Genomic DNA, 21506 nt, shown 5'->3' with positions numbered 1-21506 from the left:
GTTGTTGTCAGGCGGCGTCAGGGCCAATAGCGGGGCGTCTGTTGCAAAAGCGCGCCGACGGTCGGCAGCACGCGGCCTGCGAGTCAAGGGTCTGGGGCGTGCGCGGGGCTGGGCTGCGGGGGCCCTGGTTGACGGGAAGCACGCCGGCAACGAACGCGATGGGCGCGGCTTCGTGCTCGGCGCAAGCCAACGCTTCCCCAGAGTAAAAGGTCTCAGCCGATGGATCTGCCGCGTGCCCTGTGAGGCAGGCGCAGGGCACTTATATAAACTTTGCCAGCCCTTTTTCGACCCTGCTGCTTCCCAAGTCCTCATCTCTACTCACTTTTCCTCCCGCATCTCTGCAGATTCGCACCCGCAGCTCCCCGCTCCCGCAACCCCGGCACTCCCCAACCGCAGCAATGGCCATGTCCTCTGAGAAGTTCGACCCCAAGTTCACCGAGAATGTCATCAACGCGATTGGCCCGGCCTGCCCGCCGCGTGCCCGCTTCGTCCTGAGCGGCATGCTCAAGCACATCCACGACTTTGCCCGCGAGGTTGAGCTCACCACCGAGGAGTGGATGGCTGGCGTCGAGTTCATGAACCAGTGCGGCAAGCTCTGGGCCGAGAGCGACGGCAAGAGGAACGAGACTCACCGCATCACCGACGTCATCGGCCTGGAATCGTAAGCTCCCCCCGCGCATCCAGGAGAGGCGCGCCTGGCTAACTGACGCTGCCCAGTCTTGTCGACGAGATCGCCAACAAGCACCTCTCTGCCACCGGCGAGGCCCCGACCTCGTCCACCATCCTGGGCCCCTTCTGGAGCCCCCACGCTCCCTTCCGTGAGAACGGCGGCAGCATCATCGACTGCGCGCACAACGGCGAGATTTCTCTGATGCACGGCAAGGTCATCGACATCGAGACCAAGAAGCCCATCCCCAACGTCGTCTTCGACATCTGGCAGGCCAATTCCAACGGAAAGTACGATTTCCAGGACCCCGAGGGCCAGAAGCCCAACAACCTGCGCGGCAAGTTCAGGACCAACGAGAACGGCGAATACCACTTCTACATGCTCAAGCCCACCGCCTACGCGCTGCCCACCGATGGCCCCGCCGGTGTTCTGCTCCGCCTCATGGACCGCAGCCCCTGGAGGCCCGCCCATCTCCACCTGATGGTCAGCCACCCCGACTACAAGCCCGTCGTCACCCAGCTCTACCCCGACACTGACCCCCACCTCATCGACGACTCCGTCTTCGCTGTCAAGGATGACCTGATCATCCACTTCTCCCCCAAGGAGGGCGACCCCAAGGCCTCTCTCGACCTCGAGTACAACGTCCGCCTGGCCCCCAAGGATGCCGCGGGCAAGGCCTCGTCGGCCATCTAAATGAAAAACGAGTTTGGATGATTGGGCATACCTGGCGTTGTAAATATCTGTGTGGTTTTCATTTTTTATTTTTTGGGAGGCTCTGGGACATTGTGCACGCGAATATCCAGCGTTGATATGTTATCATACGGAGAGAATCGAGAGAACATTTGATCTGATGGTCTTTTTGCGTTGCCATGGTGGTGATTGAGTTGTTGCGTGGTTCTGGGACAAGGGGGTAAGTCTTTTACCGCGGCCGAGCTGCAATGCACATGCACGCAACCAGCACTACCGAAGCCTTGGATTTTGGCTACACGCTACCCCACCACGCCTACCCCTCAATAGTGCCCGTTCCACAGCATATATGCGCGAGAGATCCCCCGATCTCGCCTGCATCCATGAGACTGCACTGCTACAAGCCTCAAGGTAACCGCCGGCTCCCGCCAATTGCAGAGCACTGCAGCCCTCGCTTAGGCCACACTGACCACAACCAGGCCTCCCCAGGACAGCTTTCCCACCGGCCCAACAACGTCCATCCTTTATTATTTCCCGGCCGACGTACTTCGCACGTCACCACGACAACAACAACAACAACCACCACCACCACGCCCACCGCCCGCTCACCACCACCACCCCCCTCACCATGCGCCTCCCCTACGCGCCCGCCTCTCCCCCCACCTCCCCCTCGCCCTCGAACCCCGACCCCGCCGCAACGGCAGCCATCTACTCGCGCATCGCCGCGCGGCGGCACCCGCGCCCGCTGATCCCGCTCGACCGCGCCCTGCTGCACAGCCCGCCGGTGGCCGACGGCTGGAACGGCTTCCTCGGCGCGATCCGCACGCAGACGGTCGTCGACGCGGGCGCGCTCGAGCTGGCCGTCAGCCGCGTGGGCGCGCTGACGGACGCGGCGTGGGAGTGGCGGGCGCACGCGGCGCTGGCGGCGGCGGCGGGCGTGGGGCGCGACGTGCTGGCGTGGCTGCTGCGGAAGGAGCCCGTCGCGGAGCTGGAGCGGAGGGGGGAGGAGGTGCGCGGGCTGGGGGAGAGGGAGAAGGCGGTGGTGCGGTATGCGGACGCGATGACGTTGGAGGTGAGGGTCGGGGAGGAGGTGTTTGAGGGGTTGAGGGCGTGGTTTGGGGAGAGGGAGGTGGTCGAGCTGACGACGGCGGTGGCGGCGTATAATTGCGTGAGCAGGTTCCTTGTCGCGCTGGATGTGGGGGAGATGAATGGGACGGAGTTGGTGGTGCCGCCGGAGGCGGAGTAGGAGGGGAGGGCAGGGTGGGACTAGGTAATTGGCGGGGTGATGCTGGCTGGTGCTTGGGTGCGTTTGGTGGTGGTGGAGATTTTGGTGTCGATCATACTGGGGTGAAACAAGCAATCGGCCGTTCAGCCAGAACCGTTATCGCGCTGTTAGCTAGGAATCACACAGATGGCTTTTGTAAGTGGTGGAAGACTTGAACTACGTTCTAGCTACTTGTAAATTGTGGTTGTACAGTCGAGTTAGATGTTGGTAAGTTTGGAAGCAAACTTCGGAATGATGACGATGCCGCGTTTGTCTTTTGGTAAACCTGAAGACCGAAGACTGAGCCTCCCATTCCACTGCCGGCTGCTTGTCCAGATCAGTCAATGAAATGAGCCCTGTGTGACAGAAGAGTTTCCCAGCTTGTAGGAGCACCGGAGCAAGTAGAGGCATGCTATCCTCCCACCGGAGTTGGCCTCGATCGTTCGATAGAGATCATGCAAGCTATAGGTCTTCATTATGTTTACTATTGCATAAGTCTTGGTCGCCAAGCGGGTGCGCTGGCAAGTTCTGGCATGTTGGCACAAGGACCGTGGTGTCATTCATCAGGGTACGGTCCGGAAGACGGGCCGGCGGGAGGGAGGGAATACGAGGCCTTTTCCTTTACGTGGTGTTCAAACTACCAATATTGGAAATCAGCTAAACCACCGAGCTACTAGTAAAAGCCGGTGGGGTCGAAGAAACTGCACATCACGCTACGCATCCCCAGTTGTTTGAAGAAACACGTGCGGCAGGTCCCGGACTGTCCCGGAGGGCGCTAGGGGAAACGAATGATTGGGCGAGTCGCGACGCGTGCTCGTCAACCTTAACCGAAATGAGGAGGATGTTTCTCCTGCCTCACCATTGCGTCTCTCTTCCAAGCTGATCATGGACCCAAAGAAACCCATCCTCCGCACACAAGACTGAAAGGGGCTCCTGATCTCGAACAATGGCATCAGTAGATCCACAGTGTCTGGAACTGCCATTGGCTGGGCTGATCGTCTGTTCTTCGCTCACGAGGTCCCAGGGCCCCTGCTCTATATCTGCTCAGCAATTGGCGCTGGGCCTCGTAGGAGTTTCGGAAAGTTCGTATTTCGCTGCGATATTCGAAGGGGGCATACGAAGTACCTAGATAAACGCCCATCTTGCCCATCTGGCTTGCATCTTCTCCACCACCCTCATACCTTTTTTGTTCACGATGGTCACGATGAAGTACTCAGCGCTGCTGGCCGGTTCTGCCTTGTCCGCTTCGGCAGCCTGGGTTCACCCTGGCATGCTTCATTCCGCCGAAGACTTCGAGCGCATCACTACCAATGTCAACGCTGGCAATGAGCCTTGGCTCACCGGCTGGTACAAGTTGACCAACAACTCGCACGCACAATCCACCTACACCGCCAGACCCGTCGAGCTCCTTTGCCGCGGTACCCCGGCCAGTTGCACCCAAAACTTCAGCCGTGGATACAATGATGCCGCCGCCGCCTACCAGTACGTGCTTATCGAGCTTCCAGAGCCCCCGTCTTGAAGTCTAACAGACTTTCCCTATCTAGACTTGCCATCCGTTGGAAGGTCACTGGCGATGAAGCCTTCGGTACCGCCGCCGCCAACATCGTCAACGCCTGGTCGAGCACCCTCACGGCCATCTCCGGCAACAGCGACAAGTACCTCGCCTCCGGACTCTACGGCTACCAGTTCGCCAACGCGGCCGAGATCCTCCGCGACTTCGACGGCTTCACCGACGACAACCTGGCCGCGGCGTCGGCCATGCTCACCGACGTCTTCTATCCCATGAACCACCGCTTCTTCGTCGAGCACAACGACGCGGCCGACGACCACTACTGGGCCAACTGGGACCTTGCCAACATGGCGACCGCCCTGTCCGCCGGCATCCTGGCCGAGAACCAGACCATTGTCGACGAGGTCATCAACTACTTCTACAACGGCACCGGCAACGGCGCCATCGAGAAGCTGTTCTGGATCGTGTACGACGACGGCACCGCCCAGGTGCAAGAAGTGAGAACTCCCATCTCCTCCCTCCTCCCCCCTTCCTCTCCCCCCCCCAAATCTCCCTCCCTTCCCCATCCACCAAGCTAACCTCGTTTTTCCCCAACCACCACAGGCCGGCCGCGACCAAGGCCACACGATGCTCGACATCGGGCTCGTGGGCGCCTTCGCGCAAATGGCGTACAACCAAGGCATCAACCTCTTCGCGTACGACGACTACCGCATCCTGCGCGGCGCCGAGTACGCGGCCAAGTACAACCTCGGCAACGACGTGCAGTACACGACGTACGTCAACAGCGACGTGACGCAGACGGTCATCAGCGCGCAGGGGCGCGGCAACATCCGGCCCATCTGGGAGCTCATCTACAACCACTACGTCAAGGTCGAGGGGCAGGAAGCGCCGTATTCGGAGCAGTACGCGAAGCTGGTGCGGGACGCGGCGGGCGGGGCCGAGGGCGGCGGCGGCGACTACGGCCCCAACAGCGGGGGTTACGATCAGTTGGGGTTCGGGACGCTGTTGTACACCAGATGAGGGGGCTGGCTCTTGTGGGGTGGAGTGCTGTGGCGGCGTTGTCCGCTTTCAGTTTGTGAATACTTGTCTTCTTCTCCTGCTTCTCATTCTCGTTCTTTAGCGAAGGCTGTCCTGCGCTTGGTCAGCCAAGTTGCTGTGGGGTATAGCTCACTCACTTGCTACGGACTCAAAGAATAAGAATTTCTGGGAGTATAAAACCCAATTCCCTTTGGAGACTGAGCTTGTGTCGTTGCTACTCAAGATGGCTTTCTGAGCAGCCCCGCACTTGAAAATGTGTTTCACAGAAGATTGTGTAAGCAAGATCTTTGAGACTATAAAGGAGAGCGTTCAGGATTCAAGAAAAAAGGTAGCGCTTTCGTGACATATCGTGAAGGTGTATCGGACCACGACATTCCCCAACACCTAGAACCTAAACAACAGTCTACTCCTTCCGCACCTTCTTATACACAACCACCCTCGTCCCATCACCGAGTCTCTCATGCTCCGGCATCAACGCGTACTTCCCCTTCCAGGGCAAAACCTTCCACCACACCGCCCAATACACCACGCCTCCCGCCAGCACCGCAATCCCGACGATGGGATACAGCCAATACGGCAAGCTCGTATCGCCCCTCCCGCCCGGCGGCCTCAGGAACGGGGCGACGAGCAAAAAGACCTGCGCAACGAGATAAAACGCCGCGACCGGCCACCAGCAGCGAAAGGGGCGGTCGGCGTCGGGCGCGGCGCGGCGCAGCCAGAAGAACGCGAGGACGACGAAAAAGTTCATGACGGAGCCGGGGTAGCCCTCGACGTCGAGGATGAAGGCGTAGGCGTCGCCGAATGGCACGGCGACGATGACGAGGAAGGAGGGGAGGAAGTGGAGGAGCAGGCCCGCGCCGGGCGAGCCAAAGGGCCAGGACGACGCCCAGAAGCGCGTGTAGGGCAGCACGCCTTCTTTGGCGAGCTCTTGGTTCACGCGGGATTGCGCAAAGGTGACGGTGAGGACGTTGCCGAGCGCGGAGAGCGCGACGAGGAGGCTGAGGATGCGCGAGGCGAGGGCGCCGAAGACGCGGGACATGAAGAAGGAGGCGACGGTGACGCCGCTGCGGGCGATTTCGTCGGGTGTCGCGGCGGCGAAGTATGAGATGTTGGCGAGCAAGTAGAGGACGCCGCAGGTCGAGAGACCAAGGGGGCCGGCGATCTTGAGCGTGCGGACAGGGTTGCGGACTTCATTGAGGACGTTGGCCGCGTTAGACCAGCCGGCGTAGGAGTTGAGGACTTTGAAGAGCGCCGTGGCGTAGAGGTTTCCGCTAGTTGCGCTGCCCGTGAAGGCGTGCCGAAATGAGGCGTGCGGGTCTGAGATTTGCGGTGCGCCGCCGGATAGCACGACCCAGCCGGTTACGACGATGAATAGGAGGGTGAATATCTTGATTAGTCCGATAAAGTTCATACCGCGCACGCCGAGCTTGGGCCAGAAGGTGTGGAGGGCAGTCACAAAGGTGATGACGGTAATGGCAATGCTGCGCTTCTGCCACTCTGTTGCCGTGTGGCCGGTGGCGACGAGGATATTGGAGGCGAAGATGATGCAGCCAGAGGCTTTTCCCAGGGTCAGCACTCTAGACTATTCTTGGGGAGACTATACGTACCCGTAAAACCGAGTAATACAGCTTGGAAGGCGAAGACAACAGTGGCGAGCAGTTTCGGCCGCTTGTAGGCGGCTTCGAGATAAACCTTGGATCCGCCGCTACGGGGGATCATGCATCCCAACTCCAGCCAGATGAACAGGCCGGCGAACGACAGCACCAGGCCAAACACCCACAGCAGCAGCGCGGCACCAACACTACCGACACTGTCTGTGATGGAGGAAGGCGTGGAGAATATGCCTGTTCCGATTATTCTGCCGATGCTGTGGAGTGGTTCAAGTTAGCTTCGGGAGCATCAAGAGGTGTTTGGTGGAAAACGTGCATCAGAAAGGTTGTGGAGAATAAGCCAAGATGACGCCCCAACCCTCCTGCTGCCGACTCTTCAGAGGCAAGCTCCCCAGCAGCCAGGGTGCTGTGGCTGGCATCGGTTTTCACCGCCGGCTCTTCCGCAGATGGCGTTTCTCCGAGGGTGCCATAGTTCCCATGGGAGGACTTGGATTTCCTGAGCGACGTGTGGATAGACATGGTGGTCGGAGTGAGAGTTTCTAGGCAACGGTGCTTTGGGCGTCCTGAAGCCAGCCGCTCATCGAGGAGAGGAGATGACGGAGTGGATGTGGTCCCCCATGGTGGGAGGTAGGAAGATATGAGTATGCAAGGTCGCGGACGGCATGATTACAAACGCGAAACATGGGAGGCGCATGACGATGAGGGTTTCGGGTTGGCGTGGCAGCGAGGGTAGATATCGCCATGGGCTTATGTGATTGCGAAGGCACGCCGGCGATTGCGTGCTAGCCAGCGGTAGCACAGGGAAACTGGCGAAGGCGAGATGGTGGGCCCGCCACCTTGGAATTTGCAGCGGATGACGGGAATGCCACCTTGCCGGAATCCGCAGTCGTTGGCACTTGACTCAGATGGGACGGAGAGGGTGTCCAGCCGAGTGCGAGGATCGGAGTGTGGGCGTGGAACAAGCTTTTTGGCGGGCTAGACGCGGGGGGCTCCACAGGCTCTGCAGCGCGGACTGCGGCCCGCTGTCAAGGCTGTTCATCTTCTGCTCTAGCAGTCTGTTTTTGACAACAAGTATCGTCGGTGTTCGACACGGGAGCGCAAGAGCGTTTTCGGTTGTCGAAGGATGCGCGGGAGACGGCTGTCGGATATTGGGAGGGCAAACCCACTTCTCTGGCCACACAGTCCCAAGGACACGTCTGGATGAAGCCTGGCATTTCGTGATATTCGCGGCTGCCTGCAGGCCGACGCGTTGAGCGCGTTAGGAGAGCGCGACTGGCATGACGTAACGCGCAGGCACGCGTGGAAAGTGGTGGCCGATGGCGACGGGATGCCCCGACTCCAACGACCGTCTCCCCAGCCCACAAATCGGCGGTGCCGATATGCAACGCCCGTGGACTCCCGACGCGTGGACTCCGACTATATATCGCACTAATCCTGCCCAAACCCCGCCGCCCCATCCCCAGGTGACGGCTTCTTCCTCCGCCAGCTCGCATCCGACGCTAACGAACAACTAGCTTGTCGCCGACCACATTCGCCATGTCCAGTCCCTGACACAGAACCTGTCCACTTCGCCCTATGACCCTGATATTTGGTGCGCCCGCGCCGGCCGTCTTCTTTCCCTGGGCCATCCCGAACTGGCTGTTGGAGATGCCTATAGAGCTTTGCTCCTCTGCGACTACTCCAATGGACACATACCTGACTTTTTGAGCCTGTCTTCACCAACCGGACCCATCTCCAGCCAATCTCCCACTGAACCAGCCAGCCAGCACTTTCCCAGCCAGCGCTTGCTCAGTGCATCATCCTATCGCACTCTCGTTCAGGGCCTCTACGACTGTCATTGCCACCCCGAGGCCTTGGAAACCTGCCAGGTGGCCCAAGCAAAATTCCCTGCCGATCCGTTCTTTCAAGTGAAGACTGCTGAACTTTCCGCCGTCATGGAAAAGAAATCCGACCACATAGCAATGGGCCCTGAATCTGCAGCCAGGCAAAGGGACAAGCTTCACGATGGAGCAGTGCTGACTATACCCTACCCCTGGATGGAACCCCTTCCGCTCCAGAGGTCACAGGCTCTGATTGACAGTGTCAACAAGGAGTTTCAACGGTGTACCAGCAGCTGCCGCTTGGATTACAGCTCACTTGGAGAAGCTCCAATTCCGAAGTGGGCCGGCCGTGCTCCTCAAGTTCTGGGTGTCTTCGCAGCCCACGAGATTGACCCAGGAGAATGCATACTGGTTGACCGAACAGCTACCGCAGCCTGTAGCTCTGTCTCTGCCTGTACTAATTGCTTCAGCAACACTGCCGATCCGCGGTATGATGCGTCCTGCTGCTCCGCCCATTTCTGCTCAGAAGATTGCTACCAGACTGCGCTATCAACATACCATAAGGTAATATGTGGCAAGGATTTCACCTGGCTCCAAAATACCGTTACAGGCATCTCAGAGAGCGCTGCTGCTATGAGGCCCGTCCTACTGTGCCGATATCTCGCTTCTTGCGTACAGGCTGGCACAACGTTAAACCCTCTTGCCCATCCGCTCATTGCACGGTTGCAGCCACAACTTAGCGGTCGGCACCTGGACGTTTTCACCCTAACCGAAACAGTGGTTCGTCCCATTCAGATCCTCCTGCAGCTGGAGGTGGACGTGTTCGCCAATCCAAATTTCGATACTTGGATCATTCACACCATCTGGACCCGTCTTGCCAACAACAAGCAGGGATTTTCGAGAGGGCCGGAGAACGGAGGAGGCTGGATTGATTCAATTTCACCCCTGATGCCCTTCTTCAATCACAGCTGCGATCCGAATGTCGAATGCTGGCATGAAGACACAACAACCATGAGCTTCTTCGCCAGACGACACATCGAAGAAGGTGAGGAGCTTTTCGATAGCTATGTCAGCGTTGAAGAAGTCCCTCTTGAGGAAAGGCAACAGATTCTCTGGCCCTGGTTCGAGGGACCCTGCCTATGCTCCAAATGCTTGAGAGAGTATCGACACGCCGAAAACGACACAACCCTGAATACCGGTTCTTCTGGCCTATTTGGTGTAAGCCCACAGAACCAAACTTGATTTATGCGGTGGCAACGAGACGAGTTCTCCGAATTGCATTGAATCACTGGGCATCGAGTTTCATTCAAATCGTGGGCAATACCCTCTGTCCAGCTCCCATGAAGGATCAGATGGATCATTACCATCCAAGTAATGTGGCGTGTGTACTCGGCTGAGCGGTTCCCTGTCAATTATGTTATTGGCGAATCCAATCGTTGGCACTCGAATCCTAGCAAACCCCGCAGATGCTAGGTTCGCACAAGTAGAGCTTATTTACGGCGTCGACCACACAAGCTTAGATCCCGCTCGGTACCTTATATATTCGACAACCCCACACATAGTCGGCCGAAAATCGTCCATTCGGTCATATCCAGCAGTCTACTCCTCACGCAGCTGAAAACATCAAGCTTTGTTCGTCACTCCATCGGAGCCCTACCGCCAACATGTTGTCTCTCACGCGTACCACCACCACGCGAGCTGCGCGCCAGCTACCGTTTCCCCGCACTCTACCCGCACTTCGTCCTCCAGCCACCGCCGCCGCCGCCGCCATCCGCAAAGCGTCCACGACGACCCCGATCAAGCCCGAGCAGACGAAAGACCTGTTCACCCGCTTCGCAAAGCTGGACCCGGAGCTGTATGGAATCCTGACCGTGACCCTCGGCGCCGTGAGCGCGTTCGCCTACTATTTCGGTATGTACATACGAACAGTTTGCCTTGCCTATTATACACTGGCAGCACCCCTCCCTACTGATCCTTCCGGCGATCACGCGTCGCTTACTGATTACTTGTTCAATCGCTCTAATTATTGCTGCCTCATAGCCGGCAACCCGACCGGCTCGAGCGACGCCCGCAGCGTGCCCGCCGTGCCCGGTTCGGAGCCTTGGCGCGAGGCCGGCGCGTCTGGCAAGTACATGTATTACCCTGGCGGCGATGTGCACAGGACGCCCAAAGAGGCCCCGTCGGCGCTGAATGCTGCCGTCATCCCGGGTGTCAATCTGCCGAAGGTGAGTAGTCGTTGCCGTCTTATGTAAGGGGGTTTGAGAGAGATGCTGATGCGGGGTTTAGGAGCTCCATGAGAAGTATAACAAGTACGGGAAGGATGGGTATGATTTCTAACTGTGCGTGTGAATATCGATAAGGAGTTGTGGTTTTACATCGTGTTGTTGTTCGTCTCCTACCAGCGATTCTGAAGCCCAGTGGGAGGATGAAATTGCAGGATTAACGAGGGCTTTCAGACTTGATAATGATTACAATGTGTCCTTGCGCGTGGTTCTTGTGGATGGCATCACCTTCTTTTTTCCCTCTTGGCTTATGTACATACACCATTCCTTATTTACTTTCCCTTCGTTGCTGGAGTTGGGGGCTGCAGGATCTACAATCATCATCTCCGCGGCGTCGTCTCAGATGACCCACAACAACAACACAACTGAATTGCCCCCGAAGTGCGAGCAGCAGACGTTTGTCGAAAAGCGTTGCTCATCAATGCGAAGTTCCTTTCCACATCCGTTGGGTGAGCCTCATCGCGCAAGCATTTCCAGGCCAGATGCCTGCCGTGATGAGATTTGAGTGATGATCAAACGCCAGATCAACCGTCCCCTGTCCTGTGGCCAGACGCCCGTTTGTCTTCTAAGCGTGGGTGCGAGCCGAATGCGAGATCGCAATGCAAGCATCCTGGCCAACTTCGATCTGACAAGTGTGGCTGTGGGTTGCAGCAGGTATGCAGCAGCGACTTGTTGAAGTCTAAGCGAGTCCGCGGCTTTCGCACTCGGTCCGAGGTGTGAGAGAGAGTGTGTGTGAGAGAGAAGCGCAGGGGCGGCTTTGTTGGGTGATGCGGTGAGTGTGAGAGAGCCCTATTCATAGCAACGTATTTATTATTCCACCGGGTTGGGGGATACCTAGCCAACCATGTTGCGCTCCCTCGATCGTGGATTTTCTTCGGCCCTAGCTCGATACGGGGTGGACTAAGCGACGACTCAAGCCGGCTCTCTCGTTGGCTGTCTCAGTACCCCGTGGAACACGAGAGAATTACGATGCTTCGCGAAGGTTGCTGCATCGGGGTGGCATTTGTTGCATGAGAGAGGATTGGCCGTTCACACTTCTGCTGCATGCCTTGTGTCGGTAGATTTTGCTGTAAAAGGCATTTGGTGCGCCATTCACATGCGTTTCTTCATCAATGACGTTGGCTCTGCTTCCACAATTTGCTCCGCAGACCGAGGGACAGCGACTGGCGCAATTTGTCGATCATACAGACCGTTACTATGGAATTATGGACCCCGAGAGAGGGACCGGGGGACCCTCGTTGCGAAAGGATGCTACTAGCTTTATTAAAGAAGCAGCGTGCTCGTTCGGCCGTCGCAAGAGATCTGGACTCTGGAGGGCGGGAGGGCGGGAGTCGGTCTGGATTCGTTATGGCTGAGAATCGAGAGTCTGGCCGCGTGGACGAGTCGACGTTACGGTTTGACGCACGGAACGTTCCGAGCGTGGGCGACTCATATTTCCGTAGGGCGGAGGGAGGCGTGGGTGCTCGGATTTACAGCCGATCGATAAGCTGCTGGGCCCTGACTCTTCTGCACGCTTGGCAAGTGGGAGCACGGAGATAAAGATGGCTCATTGAGGCCGGGGAGTGCGGCCGCCCTGTGCTGTTGTGAAGAGAGAGGGGGGAGGGAGAGAGGGCGTGCGGTGTCTCGACCCTCCCCGCGTGCGTCAGCAGCGAAATGGGGAATGGACCAGATCGGGATTGACGGTCATGCACCGCCTCTCAGATTGTGGAAATTTTTTTTTTTCGTCCGTCTTTTCAGATTTGTGCAGTGGCTGCGTAAGCCATTATTCGGTGGGATTTGCCGTCCTTTCGGGCATGCCGGTGATCTGTCTGGATTCCGATCTCGCTGGGTAGGCGTTGGCAAGGAAGCATCGGCGGTATACGAAGTGTACATACGGTTGTTTCAAGTCATCAGTCCATCAACTGGAGACACGAAGGGTGGATCATGCAGGTGCTCTCGTCGGGGGGCGTGCTTTTGGAGAAGCCAAGACTGGTGAACCAGAGTGGCGGGCTGGGGATTGGCGGCTCAATGGCCGCACAGCCGGGAGATTGACGTGTGATGCGGCGTGGAGCCGAAGGGTTTAGCGATGCAACGTGGGTGTGGGCGCACGTTTGGGCGCAGGCCGAGATATAGTAGATAACGCGCGCGCCTGGCGGCGGGTGTGCCTGGCGGCGTGGTGCCGTGGTGCTGGCTGGAGGGCGGCTGCTTGCGGCTCGCGGGCAGGCGGCGATGGCACTAGTAGGTAGGTAGGCGGGCGCAAAGGGAGGCCTGGAGTGCGGGGATGGCCGCGGAACCTGCCTGGCGGGCAGCGCAGCGCAGAAGAGCGTGGAGGCGCGCACTGAACTGCGCCGCGCACCGGCGGATGTGCACCTGTGCTGGCCGTGCTGGCCTTGCCCATCGCTGACGAAAATGGACGGCGCGGAGGGCGTGTGGGCGGCGCGGGCAGGGTGGGCAGTCGGCTGGCTAAACCCTGGCGTGATCACCGGCGGGAGCTTGCACCAGTCGGGCGTGGGGACCGCCTCACTCATCTCCGACCGGCATTCTCCTTTTGCCTTCAGCCCTTCGAACCCACCACCAGCGCGCACGCAAGCATCAACCTTCAGCCTCCCGCCGCCCGTCGCGTCGGCCGCCATGGCGCCCGGTAACCGACGCCCGGAAGGCGCGTAGCCCGCTGCGTTTCCGGCCCCGGGACGCGACCACCCCGCCAGCCCTCGCTCCTTCCTGCCTCGACTCCCCAGGCCAGACTGGCTAACCACTAGAGCCGCTTGCAGCGCCGCAAGTTGCCGCCTTGGCGCGCTGCTTACACCCTGTTATTTGATGCGAAGCCGTCCTCGCCGTCCCCCCAAACCCGCCGAGCTGCGCCCTGTATCGCCCTGTAGCACCTTCTCTGCCTGGCTCCAGCCAGCATGGCTGCCCTCCTCCCCGCCCTGGCCCTCCGCTCCCTGCTTGTGCTCCCGCTGGCCCTTCTCGCCCGCGCTGCCCAGGCCCAGTTCTTCGCCGTCTCGGCCGGTGCCGGCTGCGACGTAGCGGTAATCTCTTACCTGTTTTGTGTTGATGTTCAAGACCCCATCTCTGATTGCCAAGCAAATCCAGTGCGCCACCCTGGCCATCGACTTCGGCTCCAAGCTCCACTATCCTCAGGCCGATGGAAACTTTACCGTCTGGGATGCGAAGCAGCTGGCCTCTCACCGTGCTTGCCGCATCGAGCCCGCCAACTCCGACGAGGTCGCTGCCGTCCTGGGCATCCTGGCCAGCAGCTGGTGCAAGTTTGCCGTCAAGAGCGGCGGCCACACGTCCAGCAGAGACGCTTCCAACTCCGTTGGCGGCGTCACCGTCGATTTGAAGCGCATCAACCAGGTCGAGCTGGCCGACAGCAAGACCCGAACCCGCGTGGGCACCGGCGCAATCTGGGGTGATGTCTACCGCATTCTGGAACCGTATGAACTTTCCGTCATCGGTGGAAGGGTCGACGATGTTGGAGTTGGGGGGCTCGCCATGGGAGGTGGGGTCAGTTTCCTTTCTGCAAAGTACGGCTGGGCGCTGGACAACATTCTGGAATACGAAGTCGTCCTGCCCAACGCTACCATCGTCACTGCCAGCGAAGACACCAACCCGGACCTCTACTTCGCTCTCCGCGGCGGCGGCAACAACTTTGGCATCGTCACCCACTTCACCCTCAACACCGTGCGTCAGGGTAAAATCTACGGCGGCCAGAAGTTCTACACCCCGGACAAGATGGATGCCCTGATCGACGCTTCGTATGATCTCACCTTCAGCACCAGCCCGGATATCGGCTACTGGATTGGCTACATCTACATGGCCGACAAGAACGTCACCTTGGCCCTCTCCCAGGAGATGTACTTGCAACCCGAGGAAAAACCGCTTGTGTACAGCACCCTGGATAAGGTTGAGCCAATGGGAAATACGATGAGGACATCAGTAATGAGCGACTTCAGCATGGAATTGAAGCACGGGACGCCAGCCGGCAAGCGGTACGTAAGAGCTCGTGGAGCGAGGCTCAAAAGGGCCAGTGAATCCAGAGCCACGACGTGCTGACTGGAAATGGACAGGAACTACATGGCATCAATGACGTTTTACCCGTCCAAGGAGCAGGATAGACGTATGGTTCAGTTCTTCCAGGAGGAAATCGAAATCTTGAAGACCCAAGGAAAGACGGCGACTCCGGCCTTGACCTTTCAGCCCGTCCCGCTGTCTTCCATCAGTAATATGAAAGTACGCGGAGGCAACGCGATTGGGCTCGAATCCAGTTCTCCGCTGACCCGTACGTCGTGCGCCCTTCTTCTTGGTGAAACAAGAGGAAGCAATAAGATTTGAAACTTTACTAATTCCACCTGCAGTCGCAAATGTGGCCACGAGCTGGACCGACGCCGAGGAAGACGATGCCATCTACGCGTCCCGCGAGCGATTCCTTGCAAAATCGAGGGCATCGGCTCAAGAACTTGGAGTTTTCCACAAGTACATCTATATGAACTACGCCGACTCGGAACGTGACGACGTCTTTTCTGGATACGCCGAGCAGAACGTAGAGAGGTTAAAAGAGATTCAGAGGAGTGTAGATCCGGAGGGGGTGTTCACGAAGGACGGACTTTGCACGGGCTATTTTAAGCTTATTTGAGATACCACAGGATAATGTTTATGTTTTTTCTTGCTGACACAACGCAGCTTGCTCTTTTGTCCTGTCATACGAGGCTCTTGACACGTGTCGTTTTGGAGGGCTACGAGGCGTCGGACGCAGCATTTTGGCATCTATGACGAATGCAATTGACAGTCGGCTCGGCTCCGAAGGAAATCTATGCCACGGAACCAGGCACATGGACAATGGAAAGGACTCCCCACGGCACCAATGCGCATACCGGATCTTTTGGGTTTCTCCTTGAGATTAATCTCGTGGTGGTAAAGAAAGATGATGGAAAGCCCCACCCGTGTAGTGGACTTACGTCAGCGATTTTTGTTTCTGGACTCGGAATCCCTCCACACGACGCCCTGTGCGGAAAGCTAGCCTAGATTTTCCGTCAATTATCGGACGAGAACATCACAGTACTTCGATACGAGACGGGCGGAGACCCCACCCACAGCAAAAGATTAGCTTCGCGGCCATGTGGGTCACAAAGGTCACAGTAGGTAGATCGCCCGATGCATCGTGACCTTGTTTGACCCATGCGAAGGCACACACACTCGCGCTTCTGGCGCTTCCTTAACCCTCTCACCGCTCCGTTCATTGAGGGCTGACATGTGGAGGCCTGCTCACTGCAGGACCGAGTTCCACAGATCTTCTGATCATCCTCCTACTTCAATTTAAGAGTGACCGCTAGTCTGAGGCTACAGTACATGCGGCATTCGTTCAACGAAAGAGGAGTTCGATTGTTTTTCCAACCCATGACGCCGCTCAAGATGAAGAGGAGGATACGTATCCTGCTGCTGAAAATGACCACGTTACCCTCGCGCTCCACCATACGGACGTAACCATAATACAGGGTTATCAGTACGATTCGTCGTCCATCACGCACGCTGCGGCCGTTTTACTTTGACGGCCACTTCGGCTTTGCGCGAGCAGTAATAAACGCCCGCATCAGCTGCACGGACACGCCAGCAATGTGCAACCGGCATGGGAAAAGCAAGCGCATGGGAGCGGCCTTCGTCCGTCCCGCCCCGTCTTCGGAATGTCGGTCGGTCGGTCGGGGTGTTTGTTAGAGGTTGCCGTCCGTGTTTGCCACGTGTGCTGCGCCGCTTGGCTCGGCCGTCCATGAGCCAATATTATCCACAGCGCTGTGTCAGGAGTTGGAATATCTTGTGGCTATCAATCAACAATTCCGGAAGCATCCTTCTGGCTATAGGGCTGTGTGTGGTGGGGTCCAACAGTCAACCCTCGGCCGACGGGGGCGGTAGGATATAGTGATTCTTGGTTACACTGTTCTCTGGACACAACAGCACTTCGAAACTTGGAAAATTACACGGAGTGCAGTCACGCACGACTTCTCGCCGGCTTGCTTGAAGAAACCACTATATTTGACGGTTTCGTAATGTTCAAGGAGCGGCCTAGCATCTTCTTCATATCGCGAGAAATTCTATTTCACTCGTCTTTGCAGCATACGAAGGATAAGGTTGCATGGCGCAACTCTTAGTTTCTGGACACAGAAAGCTGCCATTCACAGCTACGCTTATTCGACAAGGGTTTTTGGATCAAGTGCGCCTCACATTGAGTTTTGTTTTGTTTTCGTCTCATCGTTTCTTCTCCTCTCCCATTGACATGTTGAACGCCCCTGACCTTGCCTTCCTTGGTTTACAGAAGGAGGACTCAGGTTACCGTGTTATTGGAACCGCGGGGTATGGCATGTTGTTCTTCAGACCCTTTGGGGAGGGGAGCCGCCCTTGCTTCGATCAAGCCTTAGCAGGTGGCGTCCCTGACCAGAACACCACCACTCGCCGTCCCTGACAAGACAACGCACCCACATTCCTCCACAGCATCCGCCATCCGGACTCCCAAGCTGCAGGGAACAACAGAACCCGAATCAGAACAAGTGAAGAAAAGAAAAGAAAAAAAAAGGAAAAGGAACGAACGGCAACCAGAGATCAACCCCTTTCGCAAAAATTTCCGTGTTTCTCTCCCTCTCTCTTCATCACCGTCTTCTTCTTCTTCTTCTTCTTCCTCCTCCTCCTCCTCCTCTTCCTCCTCCTCCCTCTCCCCTCACACCACCCCATCCAACTCCACCCCCCCATCCCTCCCCCTCCCCCTCCCCCACTCCTCCCAAAACCCCCCAATATCCTCGGGATACCCCGTCCGCCAAAAGTCCAACTCCCAATCCGGCGCGTGCCTCTCCGCCACCCCGAGCCAAAACTCCATCTCCTCCCTGCGCCGGCCCCTGCCCGCGAAATGCACGAGGAAGTCCCCGCGCCGGATGCTGGCCGGGGTCAGCGTCTCGTTCTGCAGCGCGTGGTACGCGTTGAACCAGCGCTGCGGCACGTACGCGACGTTGTCCCGGAAGCGCTCCTCGCGCAGCAGGTGCTCCATGGCGCTCTGGTCGAGGAAGGTGAGCGGTTCGCCGGGCCGCAGCTGCCGGTACGCGACGATGCCGGCGAAGAGCTCGAGGGACCAGGGCGAGACGCGGAGCAGGAAGATGCCGTTGTTGAGGCCGTTCCAGTCGCGCGTGACGATGGCGTTGATGGGGTTGTCGAAGTCGTTGTTGGTGGGCGGCAGGAAGCGCGACGGCGGCACGCACGGGTTCAGCACGACGGTGTCGCCGTCGACCCAGAGCAGCCACTCGAGCCGGGCGGCGGGGTCGGGCTTGGCGAGCTCGTCGACGAGGACGGAGAGGATGTAGGCGGGCTTGTTCCACACGCCGTCGACGACCTGCGTGCGCAGCACGAACTCGCGCAGCCCGTGGATGCGGTTGTGCAGCTGGTGCGTGCGCAGCGCGCGCTCGTACGTCGGGTGCACGTCGCCGTAGAGGACGGTGACTTTGCCCATGCGGACGGGCGATTGGGAAGAGAGCTGCGTGTTGTAGTCGGATTCGTTGCGGAGGGTGGGGTGCGACGGGTTGCGGCAGAGTGAGGGGTTTTGCTCCCAGATGCTCGTCGTGGTGGTGGACTTGGGGGAGCCGCTGGGTGGTGGGAAGATGGGATGGTTAGCGTTTCTTCTTTCTGAGGGGGAGAGGGAGAGAGAGAGAGAGAGAGAGAGAGAGAGAGAAAAGGAAACGACGACAACGTACAGGAACACGGTCGACCTGGTGGTGAAGATCAAAAAGGCCAGCAGCGCCCACACCAGGAGCAGCGTGAGCACCGGGTACTTCATGTTCATCATGTTGCGGAGCGTCGAGGAGGACGAATGGACATGGCGGTCCCAGAAGCCTTGGGCGGCCATGGTTCATCCTGCGTCGGAGCGACACGCAGAAAGAAAGCCTTTGTGTGGGAGGGGTCGTGTTTCCCTTCTTATTGCCGTCAGGCCGCTTGCGGAGAGGGGGGCTTCTTGATGCACCGGGCACGAGAGACAAAGAGCAAACACCACGGCAAGGGATCTGGCACGGAGCGAAAATGCTTGGAGGAGTCTTGGATAATAAGGAGCCGCTTGGCACCCAAGCGTTCCTTTCTAATAACACGCTACATTTCTAACATGCCCAGTGGAATAAGGCTCTTTTTTTGAAAAAAAAAAAAAAAAAAACAAAACGCTACCATGATGAAAAACACATAAATCTAAGAGGAAGGAGGCGTGCCCGAGGGGACCGCGCCGGACATGGTGCCGTTGGCGCCGTCGCCGCCGCCGCCGAAGCCGGTGGCGCTGTTCTCGTTCTCGTGGCCGCCGTCGGCCTGGATGTAGGCGGCGACCGAGTAGTAGTCGTCGTCGATGTAGTTGGCCGACGTGTTGATGCCGATCTGGATCCAGGCCATCAGGCCGTCGGTGACGTCGCTGCCGAGGTAGAGGTACTCCGGGAAGGGGTCGTAGTACGTGTCGGCCTGCACAATGTCCCACATGTCGTCGGCGTTGGACGTGACGGCCTGCTCGTTGGTCGTGTACGGGTAGACGGCCTCGACCGCCGTGCGCAGCTCCTCGTTCCAGAAGAGCTGGCCGATGTGCGTGATGTTGTTCGTGTCCGAGATGGTGTTGTTGGGGAAGACGGTCACGTTCATGTGCGCGAGCAGGTGAGTGTGCGTTGCGCGGCCTGGCCGGGGCGTTAGCTGGTTGAACGGGTGGGGAAAGGGATGAGCCCGACGAACCGTCGTAGTGGCCGGGGAAGATGGTCTCGAATCCGACGACACCGTCCTGGTCAGTGACCTGGATGCCGCGGAGATAGGTCGAGTCATAGCCACCGGCGGCGTAGTTGCCGCTGACGGAGATGCCCGAGTACACGCCCGTGGCGTTCGCGTTCCAGATGTCGACGTAGACGTCGGGCACAGGCTCGCAAGTCTCAATGTCGACGTACTGCACCTCGAGGTACAGGTCGACACCGTCCGAGTACAGGTCTTCCTTGACGTTCTTGCGGATCATCTCACCGACGACGTAGCTGTTCCACTGCTGTCAGCAACCACTTTCACCAAAATGACGGGCAGGGGAGAACTGACTAAGGGCCGTCGGTGACCTCGGGAGCCAGGATACAGGAGGTGTTGGCGCCGAAGATGGTATGCGCGTCGGTGAACTGGTTGTACTCGCTGATGCCCGTCATGTTGTGGTTGACGGCCTCGAACTCCTCGAGGGTAGCGAGGTCACGGCGGAACTTCTTGGGCTCTGTCGCGGCGTCAGCATCGTCTGTATCGCGGCGGAAGTAGGTACTGCTCACTGTTCGCAATGCCGCGCTTCTCACGGAGGTCGCGGGCAATCTGGGCACGACGAGCGTGGGAGCGGGCGGCCAAGGCCTGGTGCTTCGCAGCATTGTTGCAGTTGTCGAGGGCACGCTTGGCGTTGGAGGCGCGGGCAGCGCGGGCAGAGATCTCGCGCTTGATGGCATGGTGGTCGTGGTGCTCGCCGGGGTGAGCGGCGGCCGAGGCAAAGAGACTAGCGGCGACGGCAGCGCCGGTGAACTTGGTGATGTTGACCATGTTGAAAGAAAGGCTGCAACTGAATGAGAAGGTCGGAATTCGAACGAGCGCGATACTGAGCTACATGGCGGCGGCGAAGTACAGCAGATATACACTCGTGCCGTGTGCTCCGCCCTCTAAGGCATCACTTTTCGGGCATGTAGCTGCGTAAAAAGCGTCGTCAACAAGTGGCAGGGGTGCACTCGGGCCAAGCCAGCATCCTTCCTAGCGTGCTGCTCCTTTCCTATCGAAGCTTCTGCCAAGCGTTCGAGGAAAACTTGTCCATATGCTCTGCTTCGTTGTTCTCCCAGCGTTTCGCTTCTCTATCAACGCTCTTTGAACAAGTAGAGGTGCGTATGCTCTCGGCCGAAAACACCAAGAAACCACCCATGTTTGCCGGCTGCAGAACGACAACACCACGGCAGTCAAGGCAAGAGATACAAACGAAGCTTCGCATCCACGTAGTAGCTCCGAGTATCACGAGCTTGAACGCAAAGACGTTTGGTCTAGATTGTCGAGGTGCTTAGCGTTGGGTGGTGCACCTTGAACCACCAATGACCTCGTTGGCATTCGTAACCCGCCCCGTGGCACAGACGGTGAGCTGCGTAAGCTGTTCTATCTATCGGCAGTGTTTGGCCGGGCACAGACCGCCGCGTGGTGTTCCGACGCGTGTGTTCGCCGTTGTCCCGGAGTACTACCAACCGGCTTAGGCATTTTCGGAGCGTATAGCCGCCAACTCAGCCTCTTAAACCGTCTTAGTGACTCATGTGCTTTATCGAGCTTTTGATTGGACGCCTCCCCAGTGTTCTGGAGGATGCTGCCGACATGTCGTAGAAATCATCTCTCCCCTCGACTTCCAGCGTCGTCTTTGCTCTCTTCTGTAGATTGCAACCCAGCGGATACAGACTTTGATCTCTGAAAAAAAAAAAAAAAAAGCAGCATCGTCCTCAGGTACGGAACTTTGACTGTGCGAAATCATGTCCTGTCTCGGATCTTGTACAACGAGATATACTATCTCGGACATAGGCGTAGACGCTCGGGGTTACTGTTTCTGGACCTCGGACATATGAAATACTTTGGGCTTTCGACATGTTTAGCAATTTAGGGAGCTAGATAGTACT

At 58.1% G+C, this 21506-nt stretch overlaps 8 protein-coding genes across 8 annotated transcripts; 5 read left to right on the top strand and 3 right to left on the bottom strand.

Annotated features, from left to right (window-relative positions):
• Positions 1 to 398: 398 nt before the first annotated feature.
• BKCO1_6500053 (catechol dioxygenase protein) lies at positions 399 to 1360 on the top strand (the record flags this gene model as incomplete). Its single annotated transcript, XM_020278258.1, has 2 exons — positions 399 to 661; positions 718 to 1360. 2 exons carry the CDS (start codon positions 399 to 401, stop codon positions 1358 to 1360), a joined length of 906 nt encoding a protein of 301 aa, XP_020126422.1.
• Positions 1361 to 1982: 622 nt separating this feature from the next.
• BKCO1_6500052 (4-carboxymuconolactone decarboxylase family protein) lies at positions 1983 to 2600 on the top strand (the record flags this gene model as incomplete). Its single annotated transcript, XM_020278257.1, has 1 exon — positions 1983 to 2600. One exon carries the CDS (start codon positions 1983 to 1985, stop codon positions 2598 to 2600), a length of 618 nt encoding a protein of 205 aa, XP_020126423.1.
• Positions 2601 to 3813: 1213 nt separating this feature from the next.
• BKCO1_6500051 (gpi anchored protein) lies at positions 3814 to 5148 on the top strand (the record flags this gene model as incomplete). Its single annotated transcript, XM_020278256.1, has 3 exons — positions 3814 to 4100; positions 4163 to 4625; positions 4732 to 5148. The coding sequence occupies 3 exons, from the start codon at positions 3814 to 3816 to the stop codon at positions 5146 to 5148; spliced, it is 1167 nt and encodes a 388-aa protein (XP_020126420.1).
• Positions 5149 to 5569: 421 nt separating this feature from the next.
• Positions 5570 to 7295, bottom strand: BKCO1_6500050 (high affinity methionine permease; the record flags this gene model as incomplete). The annotated part of the gene is made up of 3 exons (XM_020278255.1): positions 5570 to 6723; positions 6774 to 7033; positions 7135 to 7295. 3 exons carry the CDS (start codon positions 7293 to 7295, stop codon positions 5570 to 5572), a joined length of 1575 nt encoding a protein of 524 aa, XP_020126421.1.
• An 860-nt stretch (positions 7296 to 8155) lies between these two features.
• Positions 8156 to 10933, top strand: BKCO1_6500049 (uncharacterized protein; the record flags this gene model as incomplete). Its single annotated transcript, XM_020278253.1, has 5 exons — positions 8156 to 8239; positions 8291 to 9814; positions 10159 to 10507; positions 10637 to 10821; positions 10883 to 10933. 5 exons carry the CDS (start codon positions 8156 to 8158, stop codon positions 10931 to 10933), a joined length of 2193 nt encoding a protein of 730 aa, XP_020126446.1.
• A 2830-nt stretch (positions 10934 to 13763) lies between these two features.
• On the top strand, positions 13764 to 15493 carry BKCO1_6500048 (fad binding domain-containing protein; the record flags this gene model as incomplete). The annotated part of the gene is made up of 4 exons (XM_020278252.1): positions 13764 to 13886; positions 13951 to 14849; positions 14928 to 15139; positions 15216 to 15493. 4 exons carry the CDS (start codon positions 13764 to 13766, stop codon positions 15491 to 15493), a joined length of 1512 nt encoding a protein of 503 aa, XP_020126445.1.
• A 2070-nt stretch (positions 15494 to 17563) lies between these two features.
• BKCO1_6500047 (glycosyltransferase family 34 protein) lies at positions 17564 to 18736 on the bottom strand (the record flags this gene model as incomplete). The annotated part of the gene is made up of 2 exons (XM_020278251.1): positions 17564 to 18476; positions 18585 to 18736. The coding sequence occupies 2 exons, from the start codon at positions 18734 to 18736 to the stop codon at positions 17564 to 17566; spliced, it is 1065 nt and encodes a 354-aa protein (XP_020126438.1).
• A 329-nt stretch (positions 18737 to 19065) lies between these two features.
• Positions 19066 to 20406, bottom strand: BKCO1_6500046 (gpi anchored dioxygenase; the record flags this gene model as incomplete). Its single annotated transcript, XM_020278250.1, has 4 exons — positions 19066 to 19532; positions 19588 to 19874; positions 19933 to 20095; positions 20148 to 20406. The coding sequence occupies 4 exons, from the start codon at positions 20404 to 20406 to the stop codon at positions 19066 to 19068; spliced, it is 1176 nt and encodes a 391-aa protein (XP_020126437.1).
• Positions 20407 to 21506: the final 1100 nt, after the last annotated feature.

The sequence above is a fragment of the Diplodia corticola genome, assembly GCF_001883845.1.
Source record: "Diplodia corticola strain CBS 112549 chromosome Unknown scaffold65, whole genome shotgun sequence".
In the NCBI taxonomy this organism is placed as follows: Eukaryota; Fungi; Ascomycota; class Dothideomycetes; order Botryosphaeriales; family Botryosphaeriaceae; genus Diplodia; species Diplodia corticola.
The sequence above is the reverse complement of the archived record's forward strand: the minus strand, read 5'-3'. Positions and strand labels throughout refer to the sequence as shown.